The sequence below is a fragment of the Dasypus novemcinctus genome, chromosome 3 (genome assembly GCF_030445035.2).
Source record: "Dasypus novemcinctus isolate mDasNov1 chromosome 3, mDasNov1.1.hap2, whole genome shotgun sequence".
Lineage (NCBI taxonomy): Eukaryota > Metazoa > Chordata > Mammalia > Cingulata > Dasypodidae > Dasypus > Dasypus novemcinctus.
The window spans coordinates 171,418,489-171,432,482 of NC_080675.1; the positions used below are offsets into that span (position 1 = coordinate 171,418,489).

The 13,994-nt window shown below is 45.5% G+C and overlaps 1 protein-coding gene and 1 long non-coding RNA gene across 2 annotated transcripts in view; one reads left to right on the top strand and one right to left on the bottom strand.

Annotated features, from left to right (window-relative positions):
- LOC105744133 (actin related protein 2/3 complex inhibitor) overlaps positions 1–13,994 on the bottom strand; it is an 89,317-nt gene that overhangs the window by 70,426 nt on the left and 4,897 nt on the right. Inside the window, exons 4-7 of the mRNA XM_058294692.2 lie at positions 10,834–11,040; positions 10,373–10,536; positions 2,059–2,150; positions 1,112–1,223 (exon numbers count right to left, since the gene is read on the bottom strand). Coding sequence (XP_058150675.1) covers positions 1,112–1,223; positions 2,059–2,150; positions 10,373–10,536; positions 10,834–11,040 — 575 coding nt within the window. The remainder of the gene's footprint in view (positions 1–1,111; positions 1,224–2,058; positions 2,151–10,372; positions 10,537–10,833; positions 11,041–13,994) is intronic.
- Positions 5,525–10,030, top strand: LOC131278056 (uncharacterized). Its single transcript, XR_009185217.2, has 2 exons — positions 5,525–5,819; positions 5,920–10,030. It is a non-coding gene; the product is annotated as an uncharacterized lncRNA (long non-coding RNA).

The window sequence follows — 13,994 nt, forward strand, 5'->3', positions numbered from 1 at the left end:
AAAATTTAAAAACTGCTATGTCCAAGCAGAACAAGTTTTTATAAAATATTCTGGTATATCTGAAATAAAAATACAGTAAAAATTTCCATCTATTTGTATCTATGTGTATTAAGTTTAACTTCTTTAATTTTATATTAACAAAACAAAAAGGGAAGTGGATGTTGCTCAAGTGATTGGGCTCCCATCTACCATAAGGCAAGCAGCCTGAGCAGAGAGCCAGCCCATACTGAGTGCTGGCCTGTGCAGTGAGCCAGCCCGTGCAGCAAGCTGGCCCAAACAGAGAGTTTGTGCAGTAAGATGACACAACAGAAAAGAAACACAGAGGAGAGACAATAAGAGCCGTAGCAGACCAGGGAGATGAGGTGGTACAAGAGATTGAGAGCCTCTTTCCCACTCCAGAAGGTCCCAGGATCGGTTCCCAGTGCCACCTAAAGAGAAGACAAGCAGACAAAGAAGAACACACAGCAAAAGGACACAGAGAGCAGCAATGTGTGTGGGGGGGGCGGGAATAAATAAATCTTTAAAAACAAAAACAAATATAGTTATAAGCATTTAAAGTTTATATTTTGTAGCTAGAGTTCCCTTTTTCATAATGGTTGTTTATTCTCAATGTAAGCATCTATTTGAGTTATTTCTACCTATGTGGCTTGTTCAAGAATCTCATGTATAAAATGACAAAATTGCACTAACATAATGGTTCCCAAGTAGGGTCCCTGCCCATCTCACGTTCCATGAAGGTAAGGAAAATAATATGTAATTTCTAATTTTCAAAAGGCCTAAACTAATTCATGTTTACGTACATCAAGATTATACAGATAAAAACGTCAACCTTCTTTGCTTTTTAGACTAGAATTACAAGTGAAAACATAAAGTATGAATTTTTTAATATAATTTCATTTGATAGTTGAAGAAAAATTCAAAACAAAACCAATGGCTGGGTAGAAACCAATAATACACTTGAGTGTTTGCGTGTTGCTCAGGAGCTTTCTCAGAGCACCATCTGGTGGACATCTGGCAACTTTTACCAATATCAGTAAAGAGACCGACAAGAGGATCTACAGGTTGGAAATGCAATAATCCAGTGCAAACTCTCTAAAGTAACTATACATACCTGGATGAGGTCCAGGATTCCAAGTTCACTTTCTGATGAATCCACACAAAATACAAAGTAGAGGGTAGCATAATGTCGGTATATCAGTTTGTAGTCAGAGCCACCAATTAAACTGTGGAAGACAAGAAACATTTAAATGCCTATATCCTAATGAAACACATCAAAGAAACACCCTGAACCAAGAAATGGGAAAGGCCCAAGAAAAAGGAAGGACAGGTCAAAAACAAGAAGCAGGGGAAGCAGATATGCCCCAACTGATAGAGCATGCGCCTACCACATAGGTTCAAACCCAGGGCCTCCTGACCCATGTGGTGAGCTGGCCCATGCACAGTGCTGATGCACGCAAGGAGCGCCGTGCCACACAGGGGGGTCCCCTGCATAAGGGAGCCCCACGTGCAAGGAGTGCGCCCTGGAAGGAGAGCTGCCCAGCATGAAAAAAAGTGCAGCCTGCCCAGGAGTGGCGCGGCACACAACGAAGAGCTGACGCAGCAAGATGACGCAACAAAAAGAGACACGGATTCCCGGTGCCACTGACAAGAATGTAAGCGGACACAGAAGAATACAGAGTGAATGCACACAGACAGCAGACAACGGGGTGGGGGGGATAGAAATAAATAAAATAAATCTTAAAAAAAAAAAAAAAAAGCAGGACATTTCTACCAGATGAATGGCAACCAAGTTTGGCAGAGGTGCTTAAAGCCACTTTTCCTCATGTTCTCTCCTACCTATCTTCCCAAGGACCAAACATCTGAATTAATAATATGTGAAGCACAATAATTCAGCAGCTTCTGAAAAAAAATTGGGTCCCTTACTAAGCAGAGCATGCTAAGACCAGTTCAAGTTGCATTAGGTACCCACATGATACCTGAGTACTACCTGAAAAAGCACTGATGATGGTCAACCCAAAAGTTGACACTGCGGGGAGAAAACTGAAGCTGACAGTTTACCTTCCACCCTCCAAGAAATTACAGATGTTGTCATCCCGTTTGAGGACAAGATGGAATGTTTCTCGAACAATCTGCTGTTGAATTTCTTCTGGCTATAGAACAAAAGAAGAAAAGTGGATCAGTGGGCAAGTCTGAAAAATGATATCCCATGGATGGGGATATAGAGGGAGAGAAGCGCTCCCCAGCTGGGAAGAATCTGAAGATTTAGCACCAGTTTTCAGAAGAGATAAAAATGATGAGTAAAGAAAAAATAGAGTGAATCTAGAGGGAAAATGGACAACAAGGCTCTGCTATAGAAATTAAGATTGGATGTATTTATCTCAATATCCAAGACATTAACCATTACCACCCTGACAGGTAAACTAATATTTTGTTATCATTAATAAATACGGAAGGGAGAACTGATAAACTCTCATAAAAAGTCAAAGAATAGCTATAAGGTCTGGTCCTGAAATAGTCTGCCTTTCCCTGGAAAACATCTAAGCCAGGTAAATAATGCCTGTCAACAGACCTAATACTTTAAGGAAGTCGAGAGCTAATCAAGAACATGTTTTTTAAAAACTGAAATTCCTTTTGCACTGGTGCTACAGATACTACATAGATGCAGTGTTACCAACAAAGTACTATGGATAAAGGTAAAAGAGTTCTGTATACAGACTAGAATTTTCTGTATAATCACAGAGCTACAAATAAAATTTCTTTTTTCACTTACCATTCACTGACTAAACATGAGAAAGCTCAACTGTAACGGACTCTCTTGATAACTTACATTTGATTCCTACTTATACATATGAGTTTCATAAAAGTAGGCTAGAAAGGATGATGGGACAGAGAAACCATTCATTTAGAAAGGAACGAAAGCTCTAGACCAGTGCTTTACAAAATTTAATGTGCAATTAATCACTTGGGCACCTTGTTAAATGCAGATTCTAATTTAGTAAGTCTGGTGTAGGGCCTGAGACTGCATTTCTAAGAAGTTCCCTAGTAATGTCAACGCTGCTGGTTTGGGGACCACACTTAAGAGCAGCAAAACTTATGAAAATCTTCACACTGTGAAGAGTCAGAAAGTAGATTCAAGCAATTTTAATCCCATCCTTTGCACAGCGTTGAATTTAGGTTTGGAATTAGTTATTCCATTCCAAATAAAAAGGAAAATATCTTTATGAAGAAATTACTTTTCATAACTTTGACTATATACATTGGTATAAAGTGGCTCTCATTATTTACAGAATGAATGAATGAAAACTTGCTAATCACTGGAAACTGTAAATTGAGGTAAGTCAATCACTATTTTATAGGTTTCCATTTAAAGCACACACAAAGCTCACAGATGCCAGGGCACTGTAAAGGATTAAATCTGTGTACTCAAATACAAAACATGCTAAGCATCAGCACTTTTCTAAACTGGGAAAAACATGTTTCAAAATAAAAGCTTTTTATATGACAGTAGAGGAAAGCGGCATGAAATGGTGAGATTCCCTAATTTCTCATTCAACCAAATGGCAAACTATCAATTCTTACATGCTTCCGTTATTTTAATAATCCCTCACATCTTTTAGTACTCTACAGTTTCCAAAGTAATATTGACTCATCTGGTTCTTATAAAAATCCTAAGATCTCCAGAGAAGATACACAAATGGCCAATAACCACATGAAAAGATGCTCAACATCATTAGTCATTAGGGAAATGCAAGTCAAAAGTATAATGAGATACCACTTTAAACCTACTAAAATGCCTTTAATCAAAAAGACATAATAAATGTTGATGAGGAGGTGGAGAATTGGAACCCTTATATATAGTTGACAGAATGTAAAATGGTGCATCAGCTTTGGAAAATAGTTTGGTAGTTCCTCAAAATGTTATATATAGAATTACCATATGACCCAGCACTTCTACTACTAGGTATATTCCGAAGAAAAATAAAAACATAGTCCACACAAAAACTTGTATGCAATTGTTCATAGCAGCATTATTCACAATAGTCAAAAAGTAGAAACATCAACCAATCAATTGATAAGTAAAATCTGATATAGCCATACAATGGAATATTATTCGGCAATAAAAAGGAATAAAGAACTAATACACACTACAACATGATGACCCTTGAAAACATTATGTTAAGAACTCTGTCACAAAAAAACCACGTATTGTATGATTCCATTTATATGAAATGTCCAACATAGCAAAATCTATGGAGACAGAGGTAAATCAGTGGCTGCCCAAAGATGGGGGAGTTGAAAGGGAAATCAGGAGTGATGGCTAGGTATGGGGTTTCTTTTGGGGGTGATGAAAATGATAGTGGTGAGGCTGCAAAACCCACTAAATTGTACACTTTAAATAGGTGAACGGAATGGTATTTACATAATTCAAGAAAGATGTTTTAAAAAATTCACACACAAAAATGCAAATAAAGCTTGAGTATTTACACTGAATGCTCATATTTTTACCTCGATGCAATTTATTTAATAAAATGTAATCTAGTTTTTAAAAATCCTACCAAAAACGTAAAACTATTATTACACCTCTATTTGACCGGAGAGGAAACAGTCTGAAAGAGATTTATTGACTTGCCAACATACACGGGACTAGAAAAGATGGAGCCCAGGCCTGGACATAGGTTTTCCGACTCTTTCCCCTCTTCCAGTTCACCAATACCCTTGTGTAACATTTAGAAACCTAACGAAGAAATAAAATGTTGGGGGGCGGGAAGCAAATAATGACGTTTGCGGTTTTCCAGAGGAACGTTTTTGGAAAATTCAAATTCACATGATCATTTACTGAACCCTCACGCGGCAGCATTTGTAACTTCTCGTCACTTTCCCATTTTTTAACTGACTTTCTTCAACACTACATGGTGAAGGGTATCTAGACCCTCTGTCTAAAACAAAAACATGAAGAAGTGGAATGTGCTTCCTTCTCGCAAAACTGCATTCACAACCATCAAAAGTAAAATTACTTTCATCATTCAAGTTCCAAATGAGGCACACCACCCCTCCCCACGTCGTTTATACCTGGTGCCCTAAGACCCGAGAGAAAGAGCCACAAAATAGAACAGAAATGCGGGAGCACAGGAAGGGGTCAGAGAGCGAGCGGGAGCTGCGTGGCGTGGCGCAGAAGGCCTGGCACCGCCCATCTGGGGAGTGTGAAGTCACGCACGGTGCAAGAGCCCGAGGCGGTCAGCGGTGCCTGCCGGAGCCGTAAGGGTCAAAAGCGAGGGAAGAGGGCACGGGAGTCTCGGAGGGGCGTGGCGAAACCGGACCGCACTCACGAAACGCTGGTAGAAGCGGACCAGCCGAGGCTTCCCGTGGTTGTTGAAAACCAGAATCGCCTGAATCATCTTCCCGGGCGAGCCACGCTCCTCTCGGCACTGGCCGTTTCCAGAAAGCACCACCTTCCGCCACAGTGCGGCCACTTCCGGTCGGTGCGCGGCGGAGAGCCGCTCGCGGAAACCCGGCCCCGGCTTGCAGGGGCCGAGGGCCTGAGGGTCCGGCCTCCGCCCGCGCCCTGGAAGCTGCTCCCAGGACGGCCAAGTGCGAATACCGAGCCGGGGAACTCGGTTCCTCGGCCATCGTCGGTTGGCCCAGTCAGGGCCTGTACAGGACGCGAACTTGGGTCTGGGCCCCTCGTCCAGACCTACCGCTTGCCCCCCAAAACCCTGGGAGTCGGAAAAGCAGATCCAGAAGCAGCCCAGCTTCCAGTCCAAGAAGAAGCGGCAAACGCTTGACTTTCTCACCTTAAACCTAATTATGCCTCCAACTAGGTAACGCTCGCAGAACGTTCTGCGGTGTGGAGTGTTCAGTTAATTTAGCCATTTCCAGGTTGGAAAATATTTAGGTCGTTTTTATTTTTTCCTATTACAGACGATGCTGCAGCGGATTACACATAGCTGTCTCCTCACGCAAATGGGCTGATGTTTCTCCATGGTAGGTAGTGAATGGTGGAATTAAGGGATCTTTCCTGCAATTCCAGTTTGAAAGGGACTGGAGATCCCGGATTGGCAAATTTTGTTTTTTAATACCCATTGTGGGTGAGGTGTAGGGAAATGAGCACTTTGCTTCACTGCGGATGGAGCTGCAAACTGAAATCACCTATCCAGAGGAAGGTTTGACAAAATGTATCAAAAGTCTTTAAAATGTAAATAACATTAGGCCCAGAATTTCCAGTTCTAGAATTAATAAAATTATGGTAGTTGTGAGACAATATTTAGCCTCAAGAATGCACAACTCAAGAACAGATAACTCAGCAGTGTTACTGCAGGGAAAAATGGGAAGCAAACTGATTTTTCCAAAATGAGAAATTGGTTAAATGCATTGTTCCACAGGCATATGAGAAATAGTATTGGTTATGAAAATTAGGTGAAAGATTTGTGCAAAGTTTGATTGGAAGTAGCTATAAAACAAATCGTGACTGAATCTGGTGGAATATCAGCATCACCAAGCATTCAGCACAGGCCTCTGGAACCACACTGCCTGGGTTCAAATCCTGGCTCTGTTGACAGCCCGGGGGCTTTGTGCCAGTTCACTCACCTGTAAAACTGGCATAATAGCAGTTTCCTTAACTGTGAAACGGTGAAAATGATTCTTACGTAGCTCAGACAGTTGTTGTAAGCATAAAGGAGTTAATAATTGTAAGCACTGGGAGCAGCACATGGGACATAATTCAGTATACATAAATGATTGGAAATATCTTTTGAGTCATGGGATTAAAGATTTTTCTTTTTTTCTTTTCTAAAATACATATGTATTTCTCTTGTAAAGCCATATTAATTTAAAAATACCCAAAGACAATTTGACCTGAAACTTGACAAAATGTTTAAATATTGAGGATGAATATCAAAGAAAATTCTAAAGCAGAATTACAAGGGGGAACTAGCTCTACCAAAGATTAAAACCTACTATGATAATTCAAGTTGTAATGATAGGGAGATTTCCTGAAATGCAATGGGTAATTTAGGTATAAAATAGTTTTAACAAGTCATGTAGGGGAGACATGAGAACTTGACAATGAAAGGAATTCAGTAAATATTGTTCGGAAAACTGGTTAGCAATTTTAAAATAAGCAATTTAGGTACCTCACTTCTTACCTTCCCACAAACTAAAGGCAGGATGGATTAAAGAGTTAAGCATAAAACCAGATAATAACCAAAATGGCAAAAAAATAAACCCTGAATATCTAACATCTGAAAAGAGATATATATAAGCCTAGAAACAATTAAAAATCACAAATGGCCAAGACATATATCTATATAAAGATTTTAATTTATGTTTGTAAAAACAATTTTTAAAAATGGAAAACAGCTGTTAAAATATGATAAATGGTTACATTTAAAATATAAGTAAGTTAGATAAACCAAAAAGAAAAGACCTCTAATACATAAATGGACAAAGGAACTGAGTGACAAGAGTAATCCATCTTGGGAAAAAAACATGAAAAATGTTTAAGTACACTAGTAATGGGTGAAAAGGCAAATTAAAATATCATTCTCACTTAAATATTTTTCAGAAAATGCTTTTCTACCTAATTCTGGCAAGGATAGGGTGAAAATGTCCTCTTCTACCTTGCTGTTGAAATTTATAATTTAGAACAGCCTTTTGAGAAAACAATTTAGCAATATAACAAGAACTTTACAAAAAATTCCTAGATTCCCAGTAATTTGACTCGTGGGAATCTGTCCATAAAGAAATCACCCAAAAATATAATGGGGGTGGCAGAACTACATCATTTACACTTCTGAAACATATTAGCTCCAAATAGTAATCAAATATCCAAAAATTGGATAATGACAAAGCTATTAAGTTGTATTCAATCTGAAAAATGATCATCATGAAGATTATGTAGCAATATGGAAGATGATTATGTAACATTAACTGAAAAAGTTAATATCAAATTTTATGCGTATGCATAGCATTAAGATTATAATGACTATGTACAGAAATTGCATGCAAAAAACAAACACCAAAAATATTATAAACATAACTGAGTGAAACTGTGGTCTTTCTCCCCCTTTAACTAGATTTTCCAAGGGCATTGCTATTTATGGAGCATAGTTTAATCCCTCAAAAATATTTCCTTACAATGAAGTTGAGAGGATTTGCTTGGGATCCATTTGGGGATACAAAATAACCCATTTCCATCCTTAGGCCCAGGGATGGGAGCTGAGCTGGACCCTAAAGGAAAAATAAAAATTCAAGTAGCCAGAGGAGGGAAGGAATTTCCTGGCCAGAAAAGAGTGTCGACAAAGCAGGGAGCCAGTGGAGAAGTTAAAAACTGGCAACTCTAAGGGGAAGCCGAAAGGAGACATAGAGGCTCAAAACAGGAGAGCAGAGGCTGCACCATGGGAACATTGAGGAAAGGAGGAAAATAAGCCCTGACCGAGAGGCCCCTTAGATAGGTGGGGTTTGGTGGGAAGGAGCAGATGCCATGTGCGTGGGTATGGGTGTGAGTGTGTGTAATGAAGACAGGAAACATGAGAACAGAAGCAGTTAACTTCTCCCTGAGCCACTCTGCATTCCGCTGAGGGACCGTCCCCAGTTCTCACCAAGTCTGCTTCATCTCTGCATCCAGAAAGAAGCCTGCAAGCCAATCAAAGGCTGTCGTTGAGATGTCCAGGAAGGTTAGACTCACACCTGGGAAGGGAGGCTCCGTGAGCAACAACTTGGTCTCGGATTTGATTTTAGCAGAGCTTGGTCAAAGGGTATTGCAAGGCAGTTGTAGGGAAGAGCCAGGCAAGGCTGGGCAGACTGCGTTCTTGCGCTCCAGGGTGCAAGTCGATGGAAGAAATTCTCAGCGGTGCTATGGAAGGCGCTGGTGGGCCCCCACGGTGCTCCCTCTCCCACTAACCTCAGTCGTCCTAGAAAAATCCAAAGGGATAAAGAAACGTGAACAGAGAACATTTCCTAAAAGTCTTAAGCAAGTCATGGGACAACAAGGATGCGGTCAGTCAGTACTGGAGGGGTCCATGGTCGCCATCTTGATTTCACCTCATCCGAGCTGCTCTGGGGAGCCAGCCCAGCAGCTCTCAGCTGTGTTCACTCCAATACTCGCTTGAAGAACAAAGGGAAAGCAGACCTCTACGCTCCCAGCCCCTGGCAAGAGCCACCTTCGTCACCCAGATGAACAGCCCACTTTTTGTGACTTCTTTGTTCTCAATTTTCAATCTGGGGCCTTTTGAAGTCAATCCAAAGCTTCCGATGAAGTATATTTCAGAAAAACAAATTGATTGTGAACAGGATACGGCCTAAGGATCAACGAGGGGGCTGGGCAAAAACTAATAAGGACCAAGTCAGCCACTTTCCAGACTTTTCAGGCAGGAAGAGCATACCAAAGGAGAAAAGAACAAACAGTCCATGTGGCTGATGTATTTACTTGAAGTAAACATGTTTTGAGAGACTTAATGACCGTCGCCACTTCCCTGCTGTAGCAGTTTGGCATCATTTATGAATTCCAAAGAGAGATACTGGATTATGTTTGTGAACTGGTCTGTTCCTCTGGGCATATTAGATTATATTGGATTCAGAGGTTTCACTTTTACTTGATGAAATAATGATTAAGGGTAGAGAAAACTACACGGCAGAGCAGAGGCGTCAGTTAGAGTTTTGATGTGGAGCCTGGGGAAATAAAGACACAGAGAAGGAGGACACGAGAGTTTTGATCCTGGAGCCCAGGAAGTAAATACACAGAGAAGCAGATACGTGAGGAAGGAGAAATCTCCATTAAACACAGCAGAGGCCCCGGGAACAGAGACGAGCCTTTGCCTGATACTCTACAGTTGGCCTTGTAGAGAGAGCAGAGCAGCCCATAGAGAAACGAGCCCCGGGAGAGAGGAACCCAGGAAGCCTGAACCCTGGCAGACGTCGGCAGCCACCTTGCTCTAACACGTGGCAAAAGACTTTGGTGAGGGAAGTAACTTAGGCTTTATGGCCTGGTAACTGTGGGCTTCTACCCCAAATAAATACCCTCTATAAAATCCAACAGATTCCTGGTATTTTTCATAGCACCCCTTTGGCTGACTAACTCACCTGGCCCCCCTTCTTTCCATCCCCTTGGCTTTATGGATCTTTGGGGCTTCCATGGTAGACCTACACGTTCGGACCCACCAGCAAGAAAGATCCCAGGTTGTCACCCTTCGTACCTTGGGGAATTTTCCTGACGGCTAACACACACTCAGGAATTCCACAGGGGAGCCTGCCCCTAAAGCTGAGGGCTGACATTTATCCAACTGTCTCCCCGCAGCGTATCCACCCAACCACAACTGGCACGCACAAAACTCCCACCAAGAGAGAGACCTGCGCCAACCCAGATCCCTCGACCTACCCACTCCTGGTCCTCTGCCCCGTCCCCCTGCTCGCGGGTCTCTGCTACAGCCCCCATGGAAGACTTCTGGGCCATGATGTTGTCTGTCCAGGATGCCCCCGTCTTTCCATCACCAGCGAAATTACACTTGGTCACTGTTCCAGCCTCAAGTTTGGCCAAGGAATCTGCAAGAAGGAAAGAAGTTGAATGGCCTCTCTCCCCATAGCAGAAACAGGCTGTTTCTGCTCAGGGAGCCCATAGAGCTGGGTAAGCCGCTGTTCTCTGCAGGCCTGCGTGGGGGTCAGTGAGGATCCAGGTGGGACCCTGGAGCACTAGATGGGAGAGGCCACCCACAAACCATGGGATTGGGGGACCCCCGGGCTAAGGGACAGAGTGTCAAGGCTAAGGGACACCAGTGGTCAAGGGGCTTAGGAATCAATCTCAAGGGGTCGTGTTCCCACAGGGGCCAGGCCTGGACTCACCCAGGAAGGGGCCGTCACCCCGAGTTTTCAGCCGCAGCCCGGCCCCCAGTTCGAGGTCCATCTCCTCCATCTTGGACTCGGGCACCCAGAACGCCACCGTCTGGTCGGGAGCGAGGCCCTCTGTCAGCGCCAGCAGCTCTGGCTTATTGACCAGCCGCGTCAGTGCCTCGGACGTGAGCCTGTCGGGGTCCCCCTGGGCCTCCACCTCTGCAGGCACACAGCACGAGAGGGTTACTGCCGACCTCACCAGAAGCCCCTGGAGGGCCTTTGCTGAGTGAGGGGGAGGGGGGCTTTACACCCATTTCCTCTTTGAACTCTCACAGTCACCTGGAAGGCAGATGATGAGTATCAATTCTGTGAGAACTCATCAGGAAGGCCATAGCAGGCTGCCTGGTGTGAATCTGCACTCTACTGCTTAGTAGCTGTGTGACCTTGGCCAAGTTACTTAGCATCCCTCTGCCTAAAAAAATAGGGATAAAAATGGTACCAACCTGACAGGACTGACATCAGATGTAAATGAAATAATGCACAGAAAGCACTTAGCACAGGGCCTAGCACAGAGTAAACCCTCAGTGAGTATTAATATGTTTTATTATTCCTATTTTACAAAGAAAGCCAATGCTTAAGAGAGGTGAAGCAACCTGCCCAAGGTCACACAGCCAACCAGTAGAGGAGGCAGGATTCAAACCCACCACACAACCCTGCCTTTTCACTGAGATCCTGGCAGCCAGGCAGTGCTCTCTCGAGACTCACGGGGTCACCCTGGCCGGGAGGGTCTGCTGGAACCAGGAATAGACTGGGATGGTGCCCATACTCCACTGGTCTGCTCACGTGGCCCTGGCCGAGCTCATCGGCTCGGGGAGGAACCCAGCGTCGCACCTGTGTCATGTGAAGCTGTATGGACTCCAGAAAAACACGTCCTTAAAGTGAATCCATTCCTGCGGGTGTGGACCCACTGTAAGAGACTCTTTTGGTGAGTAGGCTCTGAAGATGCGACCCACCTCATAAGGGTGGGTCTTAATCTTCTTATTGGAGTCCTTTTTACCCAGGATGAATAGGGGGAGAAAAAGGGAAAGTCACGGAAGCAAGAAGCTGAAAGCAGCAGAACCCGGAAGAGAAGAGAGGCCGGCAGACGACCCCACGTGCCTTGCCACGCGGTAGAGGAAGACGGGATCACCGACGGCCTGCCTTCATGAAGAAAGCCTCAACCTGGTGATGCCTTGACCTGGACATTTTTCTCAGCCTCAAAACTGTAAGTCTGAATGCTAATAAATTCCCATGGATAAAGCCAGCCCAGGGAAGCAGGTGTGGCTCAAGCAATTGAACTCCCATTTACCATATGGAGGACCCAGGTTCGATCCCCGGGACCTCCTGGTTAAAAAAAAAAAAAAAAGAAAGAAAGAAAATAGGCATCCCAGACCTGCGTGGAGAGGCACAGGCCCCCCGCATGGCAATGCACCAAAAAGACGATGATGCAACCAGATAGGAAAAGAAAAAAGAAAAAAAAATCCAGGAAGCAGATTTGGCTCAACTGATACAGCGTCCGCCTACCACATGGGAGGTCCAGGGTTCAAACCCAGGGCCTCCTGACCCGTGTGGTGAGCTGGCCCACGTGCAGTGCTAATGCATGCAAGAAGTGCCATGCCATGCTGGAGTGTCCCCCGTGTAGGGGAGCCCCACGCGCAAGGAGTGTGCCCCACAAGGAGAGCCACCCTGTGCAAAAAATGCACAGCTTGCCCAGGAGTGATGCCGCACACACAGAGAGCTGGTACAGCAAGATGACGCACCAAAAGGAGACACAGATTCCCAGTGCCACTGACAAGAATGCAAGTGGACACAGAAGAACACACAGCAAATGGACAGAGAGAGCAGACAATGGGGGCGGGAGGGAGAAATAAATGAATAAATCTTAAAAAAAATCAGCCCAACGGAGCAGACATAGCTCAAGTGGTTGAGCATCTACTTCCCACGTACAAGGCCCTGGGTTCAATCCCCAGTACCTCCCAAAAGAAAAAAAAACCCAGCCCATTTTATGGTCTCTTCTTTAGCAAACGAAACACCTTCCCACCCCAAGAGGCCTGAATCTCCAGACCTCGTTGGAGGCTGGAGATGGGGGGCTCTGACTGTCCAGTTAAGGCTCCTAGAGTGAGAAAATGAGGCCCAGCTTCACAGGGCCCCAAGACCACACGAAGGGACACGTGGCCACACCGCACAGAGCGTCCCTGAAGCCACCCAACAGGTGGCCTTCCCCACGCCAACGCCAGGTAGCCGCCTCCGCCGGAGATCATCCCAGCCACTCAGACCAGACCACGGCTGGAACGCGGGTAAGCCAAGCTCTGCCGGGGACACCTTCTGGGATTCCCCAGACCGGGAGTCCTTACAGAGGAGTTCCAAACTGCTCTTCTCCTCAAACCCGTCCTGCCTCCTACTTAGATAACAGAAGCCCCGAGGCGGGGCCCTCTTAGGGCCTGCGACCACCCGCGCACCCATCAGCACCCACAGGCTGCCCTCCCCTGCCCCGTTCCCGGGCGGCCTCTGCGCCCTGCCTCGTCTGGACTCCATGCTGCGCCCCCTCCTTCCTCCCCGGGGACCCATCCCTCCTTCCTCACCCCTGCATCTGTCCTGACGCCTTCCTGCCTTCCAGCTTCAACGCCCCCCACTCCAGACCCTGACCCCCCGACGACAGTCACCAGTCAGCGCCTACCTGCTAAGCCCACTGCATGCTCCGCTCTCCCCGGGCCTCGCAAGGCACCTGAGCCCACCGCCACCTCCTCGCTCCTGTCACCCGGGCTTCACTGGGTTCCAGAGACGACACCCCCCCCCCCCCGCCACTGACCTCACAGACTCCTTCCCCTGTCCACCTCTCACTGTTGCTGCTCCCCACGATGGCCCCCGCACCCACTTCTTTGCTCCCCTGGGTAAGCTGGGTCACGCCACAGCTCCGGGGCTCTCAGTATGCTGATCACTCCCCAGGTGCTGCCAGCCTCGTTCCCTCCTGCCTTCCAGGTCCACCTGCAAGTGCTCAGTGGGCATCGACCTCTGCCCGAGGGGCCACTGGCCATTCTAACCCAGTGATCCCAAAGCAACCCTCCTCCCCAACCCTGCTCCTCTTATCCTCCATCCCTTCACACCCGGCACCCCGGCCCACGCCCTGGAGTCGC